A 17561-nucleotide genomic window follows, 5' to 3' on the forward strand; every position below is an offset into this window, starting at 1 on the left:
AACATTAAAAGTCAGCATTGCTCTGAAAGTTAGTTTTGTTGAAAAAGCTGTATTGTGATATCTGTCTGGTGGTGTGTTTTTTTTTTTGTTTGGAGTTTTTTGGGGTTTTTTTTGTTTGTTTGTTTTGTTTTGTTTTGTTTTTTAAAGAGAAGACCTTGACCTTGGTAAAATAAGAGAATTGTAACACATCTTGAAATATTCTTACTGAAGATAACTTTTAGGATATATGATGTGTCTGAACTTGTGCTTTGCTTTAGTTCATTCACTCTGATTTGTATCAACATAGTGCAAGAAGGTAATAAAATTTGCATAGGGTTTGCACTGTCAGATACACTGGTTTGTTTAGGGTTTTAACAACATCATAATTTGGCACTTCGGGAACTTTTTATTTGTTCTTACATTAAGACAGTAATGAATGTACACATCTGCATTTTGGTAAAGTAGTGTGACTTCTACCAACCACTCTCTTCTTTCTCTTTTAGATGGGTGGCTTATGAGAATCCTGAGTTTACAGGGGAGCAGTATATACTGGCTAAAGGGCTGTATCCCAGCATTGAGGCATGGGGGGGAAAGAATTGCAAAATATCTTCAGTTCAACCCATTGTTATGGTAAGGAGCCAATTTTATACTTGTTTTGCAAGTTTCTCTAAACTATTTGGAACTCCACTTTTTCTATCAAATTCAGTTTATTTCCATTATTTAAATGATAATTAATAGTAAATTTTGTATGTTATTTTATCGGTGTTGAAATTACTTTTTCTCTTCTTTCCCCTCTAAACTTTTGCAGGATATTGTTGGAAGCGAAAGGGGTAAAGTCAAGGTAAGATACTTCTCTAAGCACATGAAACTGTGCAGTGTCTGTAACATGTAAATAAAGAAGTGGCTGTTTGTCCAGGGGAACAATTGCCATCAGAACTTTCTTAGGTTCAGCAAGTGAGGTGTTTTGGGGTATCAGTGATTGTTTTATGGAGCTGGAGCCTGCAGCCCTCTATGCAGAGGTGCAGGACCTGGAGTCTGTTGCTGAGGTGAGGGCTTTACAACAGAGATGATGTTTTAGTGAGGGCACTACAGGATAGATGTTGTTCTTGTTACAGCTGACTTAATTCCTTGTGAACCTATTTCAGTGGTGGTTTCACTTGAAGGGAGTTGTTCACTCACAAGTGCTGCTGAGTTGTGCTTAAATGTTAATGCCATTTTTTGTCAATAACATAAGGGAAAGAAATGGCAGGGAGAACTTGTCTGTTTAGTGAGTTAATATAGTTCTACATTGGATTGTCTCCTTTGTGCAAGTACTAATATGTAGTTTTGCCAGTGAGGCTAATGGTCAGCTTTTTTCATCCTTCTTAATTTCTGAACCTTTTCAAGTTTTCAGGTTTGTCCCTATACAAAGTTATTATTATTTTTATTTTCATTTCAGTCAAAGTAGTGAGTATATCACAGCCCTAAAACCCAAGGAGACAGTTCTTAGCTGTCCTGGTTTGCTACTCCTGATTAGTAGCACACTTCACTGGAATCCCCTGCATAGGGATAATGCATAAACTATGGGGAATAAAAATCTCAAGGCTGCTTATTTTTAGCTGTGTGCATGAAAAATTATTTGCATCTTTACATTATGTACCTATTGAGACCCTATCCTAAGGAAACACAGAAGTAGTGGCTTGCAGCCAACAGACTGCATCCATCGTCAGCGTGCTCCCCTTTGGAGAATGCTGTACCTGCCCACACTCCTATCTCTATTAAGAGTGAATAAAGCTGGTAGGCATGTTGTAATGTGAATGACTTCTGTGTGATCATGGCTAATTATCCTCTAGCCAAATTAGCAAGTTTGCTGCTTGGATTTTTTTTATATTTTTATTTTTTAATAGGGGCAAAACACTGGGGGATGTATCCTCTCTTATCCTTGGAGCAGAGAAAGAACTAACATGAGACTGTGTCTGTAGCTGTAATAGGCCTATAAAGCCCATCTACCCTGGGAATATATACCATGCTTCTTGGCATGCTGTCTGAGTCCTTTGCCAGGATTGTACACCATTAGTGTTCTGAGAGGCAGGGAGTTTTCATTTATAGGAAAGAGTATGCATTTTGGAGATTAAGCAGATTAGTAATATAAAAGAAATCTTTTTTATGGCCTTTTAATAAAGGTGTGCCTATTCTGGCCACTCTTTGGGAATTTAAACATCTTACCCAGCAGATACACCAAGAAGATACACTTGTTATTGTTGTTTTAATTATTTTGTGTGTCACTAAGTGATTTACAGCCAGAAGTAATTTTTGGAGTTGTTACCTTGCTCTCTTGAGCAAGGATTGTAACACTGAAGAAGTGACAAACATAGGTAACCAAGGAAGACTGGGTGTTATAAGTGTGTTTTTATGTAATTATAGAATTAATGGTAGAGATGTAATTGAAGGTAGAAGAATTAATTTCCTTAAATATGTTTATAACTTTTTAAAGGTCCAGTTATTTTCAGAGCCTGAATTCAAGGGTAACTGCCAAATATTTGAAAAAAACACAAGATGTATTGATTCATTTGCTGTGAAGTCTTCAAAAATTTTAGATGGCAGGTAAGTTATATTGAATGAATAATGCAAAATCACTAAAAGGGTAGAAATTTTAGAAAAGCAACCAGCTTTCTAACACATGAGGTGGTTTCATATATGGGGACTTAGGGAGAACAATGCTTTGCTGTTTGCACATTGATCTTTCAGGCAAAGCATTGTAAATAATGCATCTGCATTTTATGCATTTTACTGGCCCAGATGTCTTAAGAGGGAATTTTTTCTCCTTCTTTCTGCAGCTGCATAGTGTATGACCAGGAGGAATTCGCCGGTAACCAGTATGTGTTGGAAGAAGGGATCTATCCTGATCTGACAGCAATGGGTTGTTCACCCCAAGCAGTTCTAAAATCTTTACAGATCATAAATATTGTAAGCAAAACCTATTCCAAATATTGTAAAGATACCTTTTTTTGCAACAGAAAAAATTCTAGGGTATGCATACAACAGAGGAGGGTTTGGGGTGGTGGGGGGGTTGGTTTGTTTGTTTTGGTTTGGGTTTTTTTCTGTGCAGTAGCAGTTAAATGTCCTAGCTGCAGTTAGTCAGGTTTTCTTGACCTCTGTGCTGTTTTTGTAAAGGAGAGGATGTTACAGAAGCGATGCCTGTTCTTAATAATAACTTATAAAAGAACTTCTGTAAAGAGTCAAGTCTATTTCCTGTAGGAGAGACCACTTAGAAGGGGTTGAGGAGGTGGTAGGATGGTGTGAAGAAATATCTGTACCATGGACCTTGTTTTGGATGCATATTTAAAAAGCAGGCCTAATTAAGCAACTTTGCATGAAATACATGTAATTATAAGACACTGTTGTTATTATCAGGACAATGGAATTTGAGTTAATCACAAAATAATGCACCCTTCTAGATAAGGTAAAGCAACACCCAATACTATTTGGCAAAATCAGGCTGTGTTGTTATTGTATACAAACTAAACTACATTTACATATTTTGTAACTCATCAGTGGCCAGGAATGAGTTTGCTCAAGCTTACAACCAATGATTATGATGGATCACTTACGGAATCTGCAAGTATCTTTTAAGATCAAAGTAATTACTAGCAAAATGTGGTCAAGATTCCAGGAACTTAGAGCAACATGAGGAGATGGTACTTGTTTTAAAAAATGAGTTCTCTTGAATCTCCTCTTTGAATTTGGCAACTTTATTGCACTCCACTGTAATTTTGGCAACCTGTGAGTGGTGTAGCAGTTGATGAAGGAGAGCTAAAGTGTGTCATTCTCTTTCGCGGCTCTGGAGAATTTTTATGTACTCTAAGCAAGCAACTGCAGCAAGTAGATCTGCCTTCTGAACTCTTGGGCTGTCTAGTAGACAGATCTTATTAAAAACAATAGAATTGTTTCTAGCCAAGCTTGGTGAGTGATTGCCATGAATTAAAATACATTTCAATAGTTCCTGGCTTTAAAATGCTTGTTTCATTTCAGTAGTTCCCGGCTTTAAAATGTTTGTTTCATTTGAGTAGTTCCCGGCTTAAAATGCTTGTTTCAAGCTGGAAGGATCAGCTTACTTTTAAATGATTTACTATTTGTGACAGAGACTGATGTGTTAAAACATAAATGCCAGTTCTGTGCTTCTTTAAGTTCTTTACACTTGTGAAACTTGTTCTAGCCCTACATTTTATCACAATTCAGACAGCAGAGCAGAGCTGCATCTGTCTGCAAATCATGTGCTGCTGCTTCCTTCTTCAGAGGCTCCCTAGCTGCAGAGAAGAGGAGAATGGGTTACTTTGCTCATTGGTTTATTAGCAAACCAGAATAGAAGGAATGATTATTTCTGTCTTACTACTTACATTGTTTATTTTTCATGATTTTCCTAAAGCTTGAGCCTTATTATTTTAGCTCCTGGTTTCACCTGTCAGACATGTTTTGGGACTGTATTTTGGCAGTGCCAATCTTAATTCCTCCCTACCATCTGCCATTTCTATAACTTTCCTCAGGATTTTTCATGACATTTCTATACAAGAAGAACCTTTGCTGTTTTCATGTCATGTTACTGTATTTATCTAGTTAAACACCCCTTTGAAGGGATCATTTTTAAGGGCTCATAAAAAAGGAAATTAAAGGGATATTTGATACACTTTAAGTGAAAGCTAAAAGGGCTTTTTTAAATAAGAGAACTTATGAAACTATATTAAGGGCTGTTTATAAGTTCAAGGGTTTTGGGGGGTTAGATTAGATTCCACTATATCTTGGATGTGATTGCTTTACATCCTCCACGTAGTTGTGCTGCAGATTAAAAATAGCATTTTTCCTTCTTGAATTTGACACATGTTCTTCTTCCTGAGCATACTATAAAAAACAGCTGTGAATGTGGTTTATACTTGAACAATGTTCTGTAGTGAGAAACCCTGTGGAATAACTAAATGTAGATCTGCAGGAACACCAGCTTGGTACAGTGCAGTACATGGGAAGAACTGTCAGAAAATTTATGAGCTGACCTTGCACTTGTCACTGTTTTATATAACAGTATTGCTGCTGAATCAAAAAAAAAAACCCCAGTGTAAGGTGTGGCAGAAAATTGGAGGATTTTCTTCTCTGTTTTCTTTACAAGAGGATTATTTCTAAAGCATGGCATGAGGCTGAAAGGCTGTTGTCTGAGAAGTTGCATGTCTCAGAGGGCAGGTGCCAGTCTGTAAAAGGGCTCAGAGTTCAGAGATGTCATCACAGTGTGCCTGGTCCCATTGGGCTCTTCACCCATGGTGGTGCATGGCAATCTAACTGGTGTTGCCTTTCATGGTAGGGCTGAGCATACTTTGATTTTGGAGTAGAGGGAAAAGGCCTCTCCTGGAATTCTCCACAGCCTAGCAGCATGTGTGCCATCAGGAAGCAGAGCTCAGCTGCTCTGTGATAAACTGGACTGCTGTGCAGGTAATGGTGACGCTCATGCAACGCCGTCATCTGAGCCCTTAAACATCTCAAGGAAGATTAAAGAGGAATTCAAGCACTGTTAGAAATGGGTAGATGGGAGGTCTTGCGCAATAAATTCCCATGGAAGCATGCATATGTGAGCTGCCACGCATGCATGGAGCCAGCTCTGCCTTGGAGGGCCTGTTTCCATGCCTGAGGGCGGCCGGGAGTCTGTCGAGACTTTGCGTCATGTCAGGCGTTCCCGATGCAGCTGATGTGCGAGTGCCAGAAGGAAGGAGCTCCTCTGGCTGTGGCGTTGGATTGATGCAGTCGTTGGCTGGAAGATCTGTGAGAAAGGGAGTGGCAGTGTCATTTCTGTCTATGAGTGTACACTGCAGCACCAGGACACTCAGGCTTAATTGACTTTGCCCTGGGGAATTTCAAACCCTACCTCCCAGCTTCCACAGGAAGGCCTTCATTATGACAGGTTATTTTCAGTCCAATACAGATACCTTGCCCCACAGAAAAGAGTCCAAAGTTCCTTTTCCAGAAAACATTCAAATTGGATTCAACATTGTAGAGAGCAGAATCTGAATGTGGGCAGAACCCCTCTGACATCAGAAGCATTTTGACAGAGAAGAATCATCTCCCCACAGCAATCTGGAGGATTCCAATGTTACAGTTTTCACTTGTCGTGAATTTTTACCTCAGTAGTATGAATCTTGAATCTTTTGTCTAGTCAGAGATTGAAGTTGCCGTAACCTACTGTAAAAGTTAAAAATTAATGCAATAAGTGATAAGCAGTGCTGACAAGGCTGTCATCATTTGAAGCTGTAGAAACCAATATTATCTTACTGTCTGTTCAGCTCTTTGTATGAAAATTCCCACGAGTGGGGGTTAGTGCAATGCAAGAGAGATATGGCATTGATTAAATTGTATTTTAAAACATACTTAAGGTATTGTGCAAGAACCAGCCACAGAGGTCTTTGTGCATGAAGATAAGGAAGCTTTGTGTTCCATGCAAGCAGATCCCTCGTGTATTTTGTATAAGGGGTTTTTATGACTTTTCAAGTTTAATTAGAGAGTTGAAGAGCAGAAACATTCAGGGTTTTTGATCTTAAACAATCCAGAAGAAACCTCTGAAATAAAAGGAGTATGTGGCATACTGATCTTTACAGTCAACATCTGGAATTCCAACATCCTGTAAAAGCATTTATCTTCCTTTTGCAGGAGCTGTCTGAGCCCTGCATAGCTCTTTTTGAAAAGATGGGTTTCCAAGGAAAGAAAATCGAGTTCAGTACAGAAATCTTAAATCTTCAGTTCCTGGGATACAATCCTCGCATAGCTTCAGTTCAAGTCCTTGGTGGCATGTAAGTTTAAAATCACCTTTTGATTCTTTAGAATGAAGTACTTACAGGTGCAATGGAACCACAGAATGTAAAATTAGAATATCATAATGTGTGCAGTGCATTAATGCCATTTCATCTTACAGAGCATTTTCATATCCTGTCTCAACAATATATTATCACTGACTCATGTCCTTTGCTAGGAGTTGAAATGAATTTGAATAAAGCTCTCAGGGAAACTCATGTCTTCTTTCATGTCATATTATAAAAATCAGCTTGAATAGCATCCTTAAAACCAACTTCTCTGCTCTTGGTTTATGTCTCAGTTGTAAAAAATAATTTGGTTTGTGATCTGTGTTATAAGTTCAAAATGTTTTTTAATAAGTCTTCATGGTCATCCTTTAACCTCTGCTATGGACACAGAGGTGCAATCAGATCATGAGCTCACCTCTCCTGGTGTTAGTAGTAATAGTACCTTTTACTTCAGGAATTGGATGAGAATCTAGCAGTTAGATTTGGTAGCTGTTTTTAAGCAGTTGTGTTCTCTAAATATACCTTTGAAGACTATGTAAAAAATAGTCATGAAGTTTACTTAATTTTAAACTTTTGTCATGAAGCTTAAAAGCTGTTTGGAAGCATTTTTAAAATTTATTGTCCTATATTCTAGAATTCCAGCAGATCTGTTGAATTCTCTTCTTGTTTTTTTTCCCCCTGTTGTTAACCTCTACCTCTAAGATACTTGCCCCCAGTTTTGGTTGTTTTTGTCATTCGGGTTTTTTTTTTGTTTTGTTTTAATGATTGGTCCATATTAGTGTTGTTTGCATTTAAATGTGTTCTTTTGAAGAGGTAAATTTCCAAGGTGTGTGCTAGAGAGATGCTGTTGGGTAGCTTAAGACTGCCCTCAAGTGGAGAGCTAATAAGCCAATCTGTAGAGTAAATCAATTTCCCCATCAGGATGAGCTGGTCATAGAGTTTCCATAGCACACAGAACTGAACTTTGAAACAAAAAGGTAAATGTATTGTGAAGCCTCCAAAGGTTTCAGTATCTTTCACCATAACCACAGTATAGTTGATTCTCTCTTTCCATAACATGAAGTCAAGTATCAAGTAACGGCCAATATCATGATTCCAGGTAACGGAATTGGGAATTGTGTATGTTTTCTGTCCAATTAATATATGTGGGGTTCTTTTTTTGTAGTGGATCACTGGAAACATAGAATATGGTATGTAAGTTTGGATTTCATTATAGCAGTGTCAGCTGCTGAAATGTGTCAAAATACAGAGTTTACAGCTTTTGTGCCCCTGCTGCCTCCCTTATTGAAGAGAGTTTCATCTTCTCTTCCTTTGCTAAGAGACCTCCATTTATAATTCCTGGGGATAGATGTGTATTAGGCAGTGAAAAAGCACCAAAATTAAAGTGAGTTTGCTTCTGGATGGAGAAGTCTGGTGACAAATCAGTCAGAGGAGGGAGGTAACCTGAAAATGAGTATATTGAGTGTTCATGTACTCAAACCCCCCTGCCTACCAGACAGTCCCAGCACATCACTGTGAGAAAACTCTAGAAATTGCACTGTATGGCAGCCTGTTTTGACGCCCAGACATAATTCACTGGCTGTGCAAATAATGGAGAATGAAAAGTTGGGTTCTGACAGATTACACTCAGTGTGTGATTTTAAGCATAGTTGGATGCATGTTAGGGAATGCTAAACACATTTTTTCGATGTGCACTCTTGCTCTGTCTCTTCCCCACCCCCCTTGCAGGTATTTGGAAAGAATAGAGATGTTATGAAATAAAACCTCTATCAAAATACCCAAGAGAACTTCACCTGTTGCAGTTTCCAGTATTTGCTTGTTCCAGTCTGCATCCATAGTAGTTCTTTCTTCCTCATGTGAACCAGGCCTGTCCAAATTCAGACACACAAACCAGCTGGTTCTGCACCTGCAGCAATGTAGCATTTACTGCATATAGATCTGTGCTCCTTGAGGAGTCACAGTGCCACCTGAAAACAAATGGTATTTAAAAGTTGGATTCTCCCAAGAAAATGCTGTGCTTCATTCAGCTTGTAATTTATAAATAATAGGATTCTAAAATTAGAACTCCTGTGTACCATCTCAGTGTGACTGACCTAAATCAGGATGTTATTTTATTATTTTTAAGGCCTGTTACAAAGAAGGTAATTGGCTTTCCAAAGCTAAACATTACTACGTTGTGGGACAGATTTCTGTTAAACTCATTTATTGATTCCAAAGCAGAATTTGGCAGTTACAACATTATCTTATTTTTCCTCCTCATAGATGGATAATTTATGAACACAGTAATTACAGGGGACGTCAGATGATGTTAACACCAAACGAAATTCCAGATTGGTACAAAGCCAGTGGCTTTTGTCAGATAGGTTCTCTGAGACCTTTACTGCAGGTGAGTGGGCTCTGACATGACTTGTCAAGCACTAATTTATATCTTGTCATGGGGTTTGGGAGATATAATGCAGCTGTAAGCAGCATTACAGCCTTGTCACAGGCATGTGACAAACCAGCATGGCAATTGTGTAAAGAAATCCAGAGTTTTGTGTGTAATAAAAGCTGTTTGAATATGCTACAGGGCTTTGCAGTTACACCGTTTAAACTGTTAATTAAGCATCCTTTAAACCAAAGTACAGAAGACAGCATATAAGGATTAATTAAGGATTAATAAATAATGGCTATAACTGCTACATAGAAATGATTTTAAGTTGCTTCATAACTAGCACCCAGACTGGTTGCTGGCATACTGTCTGCATTATTTATGGAACAACAAGAAAATTGGTTAAAAAAAAGAAAAGATAGTTCAGTTAGTAGTGATTTTCTGTTGATTTAAGAGGAAAAGTCCCTCCCTGTTTATTATTTGGCAGAATAATTTGCAAATATAATGCAAAATTTATTCTTGTCATGTACTCTTTATTTTGCTGTATAAATATGTTTTGCTCTATAAATATGTATAATACTTTGTTCTATGTGATCTTGTCCGATGATGCAGCAGTCCTGGGAGCTTTAACATTTGAGGTTCTTGCTGAGCCATATTTCACTGGAGAAACAGCTTTTTCTAATTCCTAGGTTACTTGTACCTGTAACCAGCTTCATTTGCTTGCTGTCATAGCTTTGTCTTTGCATAGCCTTAAGCAGAATTAGGAATAATGCATTTTGACTGCCCTGCTGAGAGCTTGTCTGAACAGAAGTGTTCATGTGTAAGAGGCCACACAAGTGCACCCTTAATGAAAGCTAAGAGCATGTATGGAAGGGAATTAGCAGAGAGAAGTTTGTTCTGCTTTGATTTAAAAATTTTTAGCTTTCCCCTGTGTGCTGATTTCAGTGCATAGGAAAGCCTAAAACTCCCCATGCAGAGTGGTGAGTTCTCACAGCTTGTCTTGTCCAGATGTTTATGGGCTTCTGAATTATGTTCTCAAATTAAAAAGTTAAGCTTTCAGAAAGAAAGAGGGAGGTTTGGGGTTCAGCAGTGACAGTAACTGCTCTGAAGTTAACTCAGAGCAGGATGTGTTCTCTGCTGAGATTGTGGTTAAAGAGTTCTTTGGTTTTGTGCAGAAACGTGTGTACTTCAGGCTTCGAAACAAGGAAACAGGAAAATTCATGTCAGCTGATGGCAACCTAGATAATCTGAATCTTCTCAGAATACAGGTTGCAGAAGATACAGACTCAGATGATCAAATTTGGGTTTATCAGGATGGATTCATAAGGTGTCGGGTAAGGTTTGAGTTCAATGTGCATTTTCTCTTTTCCTCTCCGGTAGTAGGGCTTTATGAATTTAATTCCTACTGCAGCATCTTCATTTATTTTATAGGTTTAATCTGTTTCAACTATAATGTAATCTTTCTGTAGGGAGTTGGTTTTTGTGGGTGTTGTTTTGTTTTAATCAACTCTAGTTTTTTCAGGTGATACAAACTAGTTGTATGATACTTTTTTGATATAATGGAAATTTGGAGAGAAAGTATTGCAAAAGTATCAAAGCAGGAGAGAGACCCTTCCTGATAATATTTTGAACTATGAATACCTTGCAGTAGGACAGTTATGTAATGTAGGTTGGTATTTGTACTGGTTTAGAGCAAGTTTGGGAGGAAACAGATGGTTAAAAATATAAACATCATAAAGTCACCCTAGGACAATATCCTCTTCTGCATTTAGGCAAGCTTTAAGATAAAATCCCACTCTTTTGAGCCATTTAGGGGTGGGGTTTTTTTGGTTCTGTTTTGGGGTTTTTGTTTGTTTTCTGGTTATCCCTGTATTTGTCAAATCCATCCTTCTCCTTTCTTCTGTGCAAGTTTCCCAATGAAGCCCTGCTTTTCTCACAGTCCATAAAACTAATCATGTGCAAATTGTCATTGAGGTGAGCAGAGGTATGCACAGTTCATATAATGTTAGAGCATGAACAGGCTTCGGTAGGGATGCCAGCCAAAAGAAAATTAAGTTACTTTAATACTGTTAAACAGCTTGACTGCAAAGAATCATGTGAACTTTTTCTATAGGACTGTATAACTTCAAAGGAGCCATTTATAACTATGTCATCTATGCTGGAGGGAAGAATCTTACTGTTAATAAGCTAAGGCATTGTTCGGACATGTTTACAGGACACATGCAGTTGTAAAAGCGATTTATGCAGACAGCAAAATGATGCAAAGTAAGCTAAAAGCTTTAATATGACATACAAAAGACTTCTCTTTTGATGGTGCCTCTCAAACATGTCAACAAGTTTTCATATTGAGACAGTGTGGTATTATATGGCTTTGGATAAATGCTCCTGGTTTTTGCCCTTTTTCTGTATCTCATAAAGCAATTTTTCTGTGCACAGAAAATCCACGGCTTGTGCTGTATAGCAATCAGGTAGCTTAGTGCAGAGTGCAAGCTGGCAACATTGATCTTAAGTGACTGAACTCCTACAGAGCTCTGACATCTTTCCGGTGAATGGTAGTAAATCCATTTTGCACAAACCAGAAATTGGGTTCACCCACATATTCCAAAGAAAACTGAGCTCCTGGGTGGGTAACTCCCTGCACGAAGGCAGACACAGGTCACTGGAAGAACCTGCACCTTCCTGTAAGCTTGGGTCATCTCAGTGACTGAGTCATGAGATGGGACCTTGAGCTGTGCCTGAGGTTTTCAAGGAAGGGCTGTTTCAATTATGTGGGATAACCAGTAAGCAAGATATGAAAGCAGTTCTGCTCTTTTTTCAGAAACAGATGTGAATGCAGATCTCCTTACTCCTCACGAGTTTCATGGAGATGGGTTAAGTTCTGGCCTAGGGAACCTAATGTCTAAGCTCAGAGTTCTCCTTGTCCCACTAGAGAACGCTTCAGATACCAGTGAGAATTTCACAACCAAATCAACTTTCTTTAATTCTAGATTATGACAGTCAGAAGTACGACTTTTTCAAGAAAAAGTTCTTTAAAAAGTACTTGTAAAATAATTTAGGGCCATTTCAACAATGACAGATGAGTGTTCAATCTGCCACAGAAGTGCATTCAGTAGTTTAAAGGTGCAGTTTATGATGATCTACTGAAAATCACTGTTTATGTAGAAAAATTGACTTACTTCGTAATACAGCCTTAACACTCTTTTGAAACAACCTTGATTTTTGCCAGCTCTTTTTTTAACCAAGAAGACATTTGCAGATGTTTGGATTCAAGTAATACAAGTGACTAGGAAAAGTATAGAGCAAAGAAGAAAATATTACTGTTGTACCCTGTGAAATTCACACACTTGATACTGTGCAGCTATGTCCTCTTTATGAAAAGGTTACTGCAAAACTAGAAATGTTTAGGAAAAAAATATGTTCAGAGGAAATGGAGAGCCTCTATGCAAGGAAGAGAAAATAGTGAGGACATTTTAGCCTACAAAGGGTACACTTTGAGGGATGATGTGCTTGTAGTCTCTGCAAACATAGCATAGACAACACATCCTTTAAAATAATACAGAGATGAGGAGCACATCAAATAAAACTACTTGCATCTAAATTTATTTTTAATTTATATATTTTTTTAAATAGTGGTAGTTAGGATTTGGAACTGCTTGCCACAGTATGGAAGGGTTAAAATACACAAGGGAGTTCACATGAAAGGGTTACTCTGATCTTGGTGGGTAGTGACTAATAAATTCATACACAGGACAGAAAATGAGCATTAAAGATTCCAGGATGCATGGAAAAGTCTCTGGGCTAGCAATTGCTGTAGCCTGGAAGAGATAACCAAGAACATATTTCATACAAGAGTACTGGCAATTTAATCTTCCATGGTATCAATGTAATCTTCAGTTATTGGCCACTGCTATAGACAGGTGCTAATTGTTCCTTTTGATCTGATACACCATAGTCACTTTAATGTTCCTGTGTAGAAGAGAGTGTAGGCATAAACAGGAACAAAAGAAAGATGAGTTTGGGGCAAAAATGGATTCCTGGAGGGAAAGTCATTCCTAAATTCTATTCTCACCTGATGATATCTCTCCAATTTGATTAAAAAAAACCAAAAACAGTGGACAGTAGAAGTAAAGCCATTCTGAGTAATTGCTGTTGCCTTTCTGATGACACAGATGGCAGAGGATTGCTGCTTGACAATTGTTGGAAATCTTATAACTCCTGGCTCTAAACTCGGTCTGTCATTTGAACGGAATGAAGACAAACAATATTGGCATATTAGTCCCGATGGCAGAATTTATAGCAAGATGAAACCCAAGCTGGTTTTAGATATCAAAGGTAAGCAAATGTTATCTCATTACATTGGGTCTTAATTACATGGTATTTGCAGTGGGATACACACTAAATTAAGGATGGTGCTTTAGTTGCTTTAATCTAGAAGCAAAAAAGACCCGATCAGCTAGTTTGACCTCCTGAATTATACAGGCCCTAAGACTTCATTTAATTTCTCCTACATACAATTTAGTAACCCACAGTACTTGCTTATCTTGTATTCTCAGTGACCACTCGCTGTAGATAGCCTCGGTTAATTTTTAGGCAATGTGCATATGATTATTTAAAAGGGTGAAGCAAGAACAACGTAACTTTTCATTAACTTTAATTTCTGTAAGTGCAAATTTTCTTACATACCAGTTGTAGATGCAATAGCCAAAGGATATTAGGAAAGCAAAGGCAGGTTTGTATACTGATGCAAATGTAGGCTTGTATACTGATGTGATTAGATGCAAAGAGGTGGGGTTCTTTTGTTTGTTAATGGCTATGCCTATATGGCAAGTGTGAGATTCTGCCATAGCAGCCTGGGGTCTGTGAGCACTTGATGTGTATTTTGGAATCACTTTTGTCATAGTAATTTGATTTGTGTAGATACTCTTTCTGAACTTCATTTTCAGAGCTTCACAGAAGGTCTAAAAAAGTAGCAGATTGAATGATTAGCAGAATTAATATAATCAGATGTTGTTACATAACTGATTTTTTGGGTGAAGGGAGTAATCATTTTCTATATATGTTCTATTATTTTTTTAGCTATTTTTAAATTGATTTAAAATTGATGCTGTGACATTAATTATGTCAATTACAATGACCACTACCCCCCAAAAAAACCCAAACCAACCAGAAAAATAGCACAGTCAACAGCCAGCACTTTAGAACTAAACAGGACTGATCGTGTGGAATCATAGAATATCCTGAGCTGGAAGGGATCTATAAGGATCATCCAAGCCCAACTCCTGGCCCTGCAAGAGACACCCCAATAGTCACACCATGTGCCTGAGAGCATTGTCCAAAAGCTTCCTGGACTTCATCAGGCTTGGTGCTGTGACCACTTCTCTGGGGAGCCTGTTCCAAACAAGCAGAAATACTGCTGCATTGCCTTTTCTTCAGTAAATCATGTTAAAAGCAATTCTGCATTTATAATTGAAGAACTTTACAATGGATAGGCCTGGTAGTGGGAGTATTGAAGCACTCTTAGCTTTAAAACAAAGTAAATCTGTACAATAAATACAAAACAGTAGATACACGTAGCTTTTATTTGAGAAAGCCTAGTAAGAACATTGCCTGTTTCTGCCAACTCTGCTGATCTGTTCCAGACCACAAATTGTGTGTTAAAGAATTCCTCAGTAAATGAATGCAGTTGTGCATTTATTTGCACAGCAAACTGTGCAGTTGCCGATGCCACCTTGTGGATAAACTGGCATAGCACAAAACCTTGCCCAGAGCATCATGCTGTCAAAGTAAATTGTCACTCTATCCACTGAAAAACAAAATCCCATCTTAACATGTTTACATTCTATCAGACACCACTTAAAAAAATTTCTGCACTCACAGTGATAACTGAGATACAAAAAAAAATAATATTAGCTACATAGCTCAGTATGTTAGACTCATCATAAGCTTTCAGCTGCCAGGCTTGTCTTTTGCTCAGTCAGGGAGGGTGAGGCAATGGGGGTGCAGAACAAAAAGTGTCTGTGGGACTGTCCTGGTGCTTTGTATAAATGGTTGGCACAGATGGCTACTTCCAGTGGGAACACCACCTGCTTTGCAGGTGTGTTGTACTGCAGGAAATGCACGTGTTCTACATTTCTGCAGTACATACTAGATCTGAGGGAAAAAAGCACCACTTCTGACTTTCAGCTCCAGTCAAATGCGTCTTTGCTTCCCAGTTTCTTCTATGTTCTATGAGAACATTTGGCATTGTACCACATTAGTAGATTAGCTCTCCTAAGAAATGTTTCTATTTTGCATTCAGATACATTCAGCTGCCAGTGGAAACAGCTGAACACTGGGTGATACATTGGGCATGATGACTTGTGATTCATTTGGTCAAAATAAAGGATTATAATGGCAAGGAGTAAATGAGTGCCAGACCTTGTCTCTGACTTGGTCACGTGTGTATTGTCTGGTAGCAGAAGGACTTCATCATCTAAACATCTTCACTCTGTTTTTAGAGCCAAGTGACAATTGTTGCAGGAAAACTGAATAGTCAAGTGTGACTTTTGGGAAGTGACAGTCTTCAGGGAGCTGCACCTGACTGTACTGCAGTGTTTCTTTCCTTTTCCATCCAGGCTTAAAAAGCTGAGAAACTGAATTGCTAAAGGGGTGGAGAGAATAAGGCAGACTGATCTTGGTTAATTCAAAAACTGTTTCAAAAATAAATTCCAAAAGCAGGCAGTGATGAAAATACTTTGTCTTCTCAGAGCTGTGGTCGAAGATAAATTGTCTACACCAGCTCTTACAGAGCTTTTCTAAACCTAGAGTATTTGTCTGTTATTTGAAAGATAACCTCTCCTCTTTGACATTTCTCTCTACAGGAGGCACTCAGTATGACTGTGACCACGTTGTTGTCAACGCAGTCAATGAAGAAAAGTTAACGCAGTGTTGGGAACCACTGGTTGTATAAACCCAGTGAAGTAAAGATGATGTTTGGATTGGCCACTGTTCTGGACATTGGAATTGGCACTGCCATCTCTGAACGATACAGGATCAACGATGAGAGTTTTGTCTTCACAATCTTAAAAGAACAAGCAACAGAATTATTTCACCTCCCTATCCAAGATTATTTCCCCTATAAAAGCTTGAGTATCTCAAAACCTTCCTTTTTTTTTTTTTTTTTGTTTTTTTGTTTTTAAATCCTTACAATTCAGTGTTGGACAGAGATTTGGCAGTATGCCTCAGGCTAGAAAGGAACAACTGAGGGAGACCCCGTGGGGAGAGACCCCATGGAGTTACAAAAACCCAGAATAGTCAGTAAGTGTAACTTATTTTATAAAAGACAGGAGAGCAGTGTGTATGTGGGTATAGCAACTTGGACCTATGGGCTGTGGTATAGAGAAATACTCACTACAGGAAATTAATATATTTGGTTCACTGGAACAAACTTATGTTTACTGAAAGTTCAAAGACTGCTAGTACAGCACATCCAAAGATATGTTAACATGTGGCTTCAAGTATAGTTAGTATGCTAATATAGTAAATCCTAAATTAAGAAAAAATCTAGATTTTCTCATGTGTAGAGGATGTAAAGTAGCAGATATTTTGTTAGAAAAAGAGAAGGCTAGCAAAAGGATGCATTGGAATTTGAAGAATTTGCCCATTTTCTAGGTTGCCTGACTTCTTGAGTTGTGGGTATTTTTCTTCTTTGCCAAGACATTTGTACCTTCTAAAACAGTTTCAGTAAGTAGAATCTTACTGAACTCCAAAATTGTATAGGAAATAAGAATTCTTAGGGAAAGAATTGCTACAGATGACTACAACAGCCTGTAAGCACTGTGGTTATTGAGTTTTCCAGCCTGTTGGGCTTACCAACATGGAGAATGCCCAACTCCCCAATATTTCTGGAGCAGTTGAAAAGCTATGATAGTGGTGGGCTCCTGGTTCCCTGTTGGACAGAAGAGTCAGACTCTAGGAAGGGGCACAGCCAGGCCTGGATCCATGCCCAGCCACGAGGGCTGTGCCCATTCCAAGCAAGTGTTACTGGTTTAGTAAAGAGCTTGTGGGATGTTCTGATGGCTGCAGGAGGTCCTTCTGTTGCTCTGCTTTGAACCTGGTCATGTTAGTTTTCCTTAATGATGTTGGCAAAAAGGTAAAATACAAACTCTGGTACTATGCTGCTGTGTTTTGTTCTGGCTTAGACCAGTGTTATTACAAGCTGCTCTGAGGAGCATCCAGGCCTTTGTCTTGCATAGTAAATCTGTTTAAAATTAACATTTTCATTACTATTGTATTGCCTCAAAGGATACTGGTGCTTTTGCTGTTAGCACCCTAGAGGAAGTGCCTTACTAATTTTCTTCCTTTTGTAAAGAAGCACTGAAGTTTTGTTGCTATGAAATGTGCTGCTTTTAGTCCTTAAT

At 38.3% G+C, this 17561-nt stretch overlaps 1 protein-coding gene across 1 annotated transcript in view; it reads left to right on the forward strand.

The window, feature by feature from the left end:
* Window positions 1–17500, forward strand: part of CRYBG1 (crystallin beta-gamma domain containing 1) — a 43076-nt gene extending 25576 nt beyond the window's left edge. The window contains exons 14-22 of the mRNA XM_064707099.1: window positions 483–609; window positions 788–820; window positions 2453–2562; window positions 2796–2925; window positions 6643–6782; window positions 9054–9177; window positions 10338–10496; window positions 13332–13494; window positions 16023–17500. Coding sequence (XP_064563169.1) covers window positions 483–609; window positions 788–820; window positions 2453–2562; window positions 2796–2925; window positions 6643–6782; window positions 9054–9177; window positions 10338–10496; window positions 13332–13494; window positions 16023–16111 — 1075 coding nt within the window. The 3' untranslated portion in view covers window positions 16112–17500. The remainder of the gene's footprint in view (window positions 1–482; window positions 610–787; window positions 821–2452; window positions 2563–2795; window positions 2926–6642; window positions 6783–9053; window positions 9178–10337; window positions 10497–13331; window positions 13495–16022) is intronic.
* Window positions 17501–17561: the final 61 nt, after the last annotated feature.

This window comes from Zonotrichia leucophrys, chromosome 3 (genome assembly GCF_028769735.1).
Source record: "Zonotrichia leucophrys gambelii isolate GWCS_2022_RI chromosome 3, RI_Zleu_2.0, whole genome shotgun sequence".
Classification (NCBI taxonomy): Eukaryota; Metazoa; Chordata; class Aves; order Passeriformes; family Passerellidae; genus Zonotrichia; species Zonotrichia leucophrys.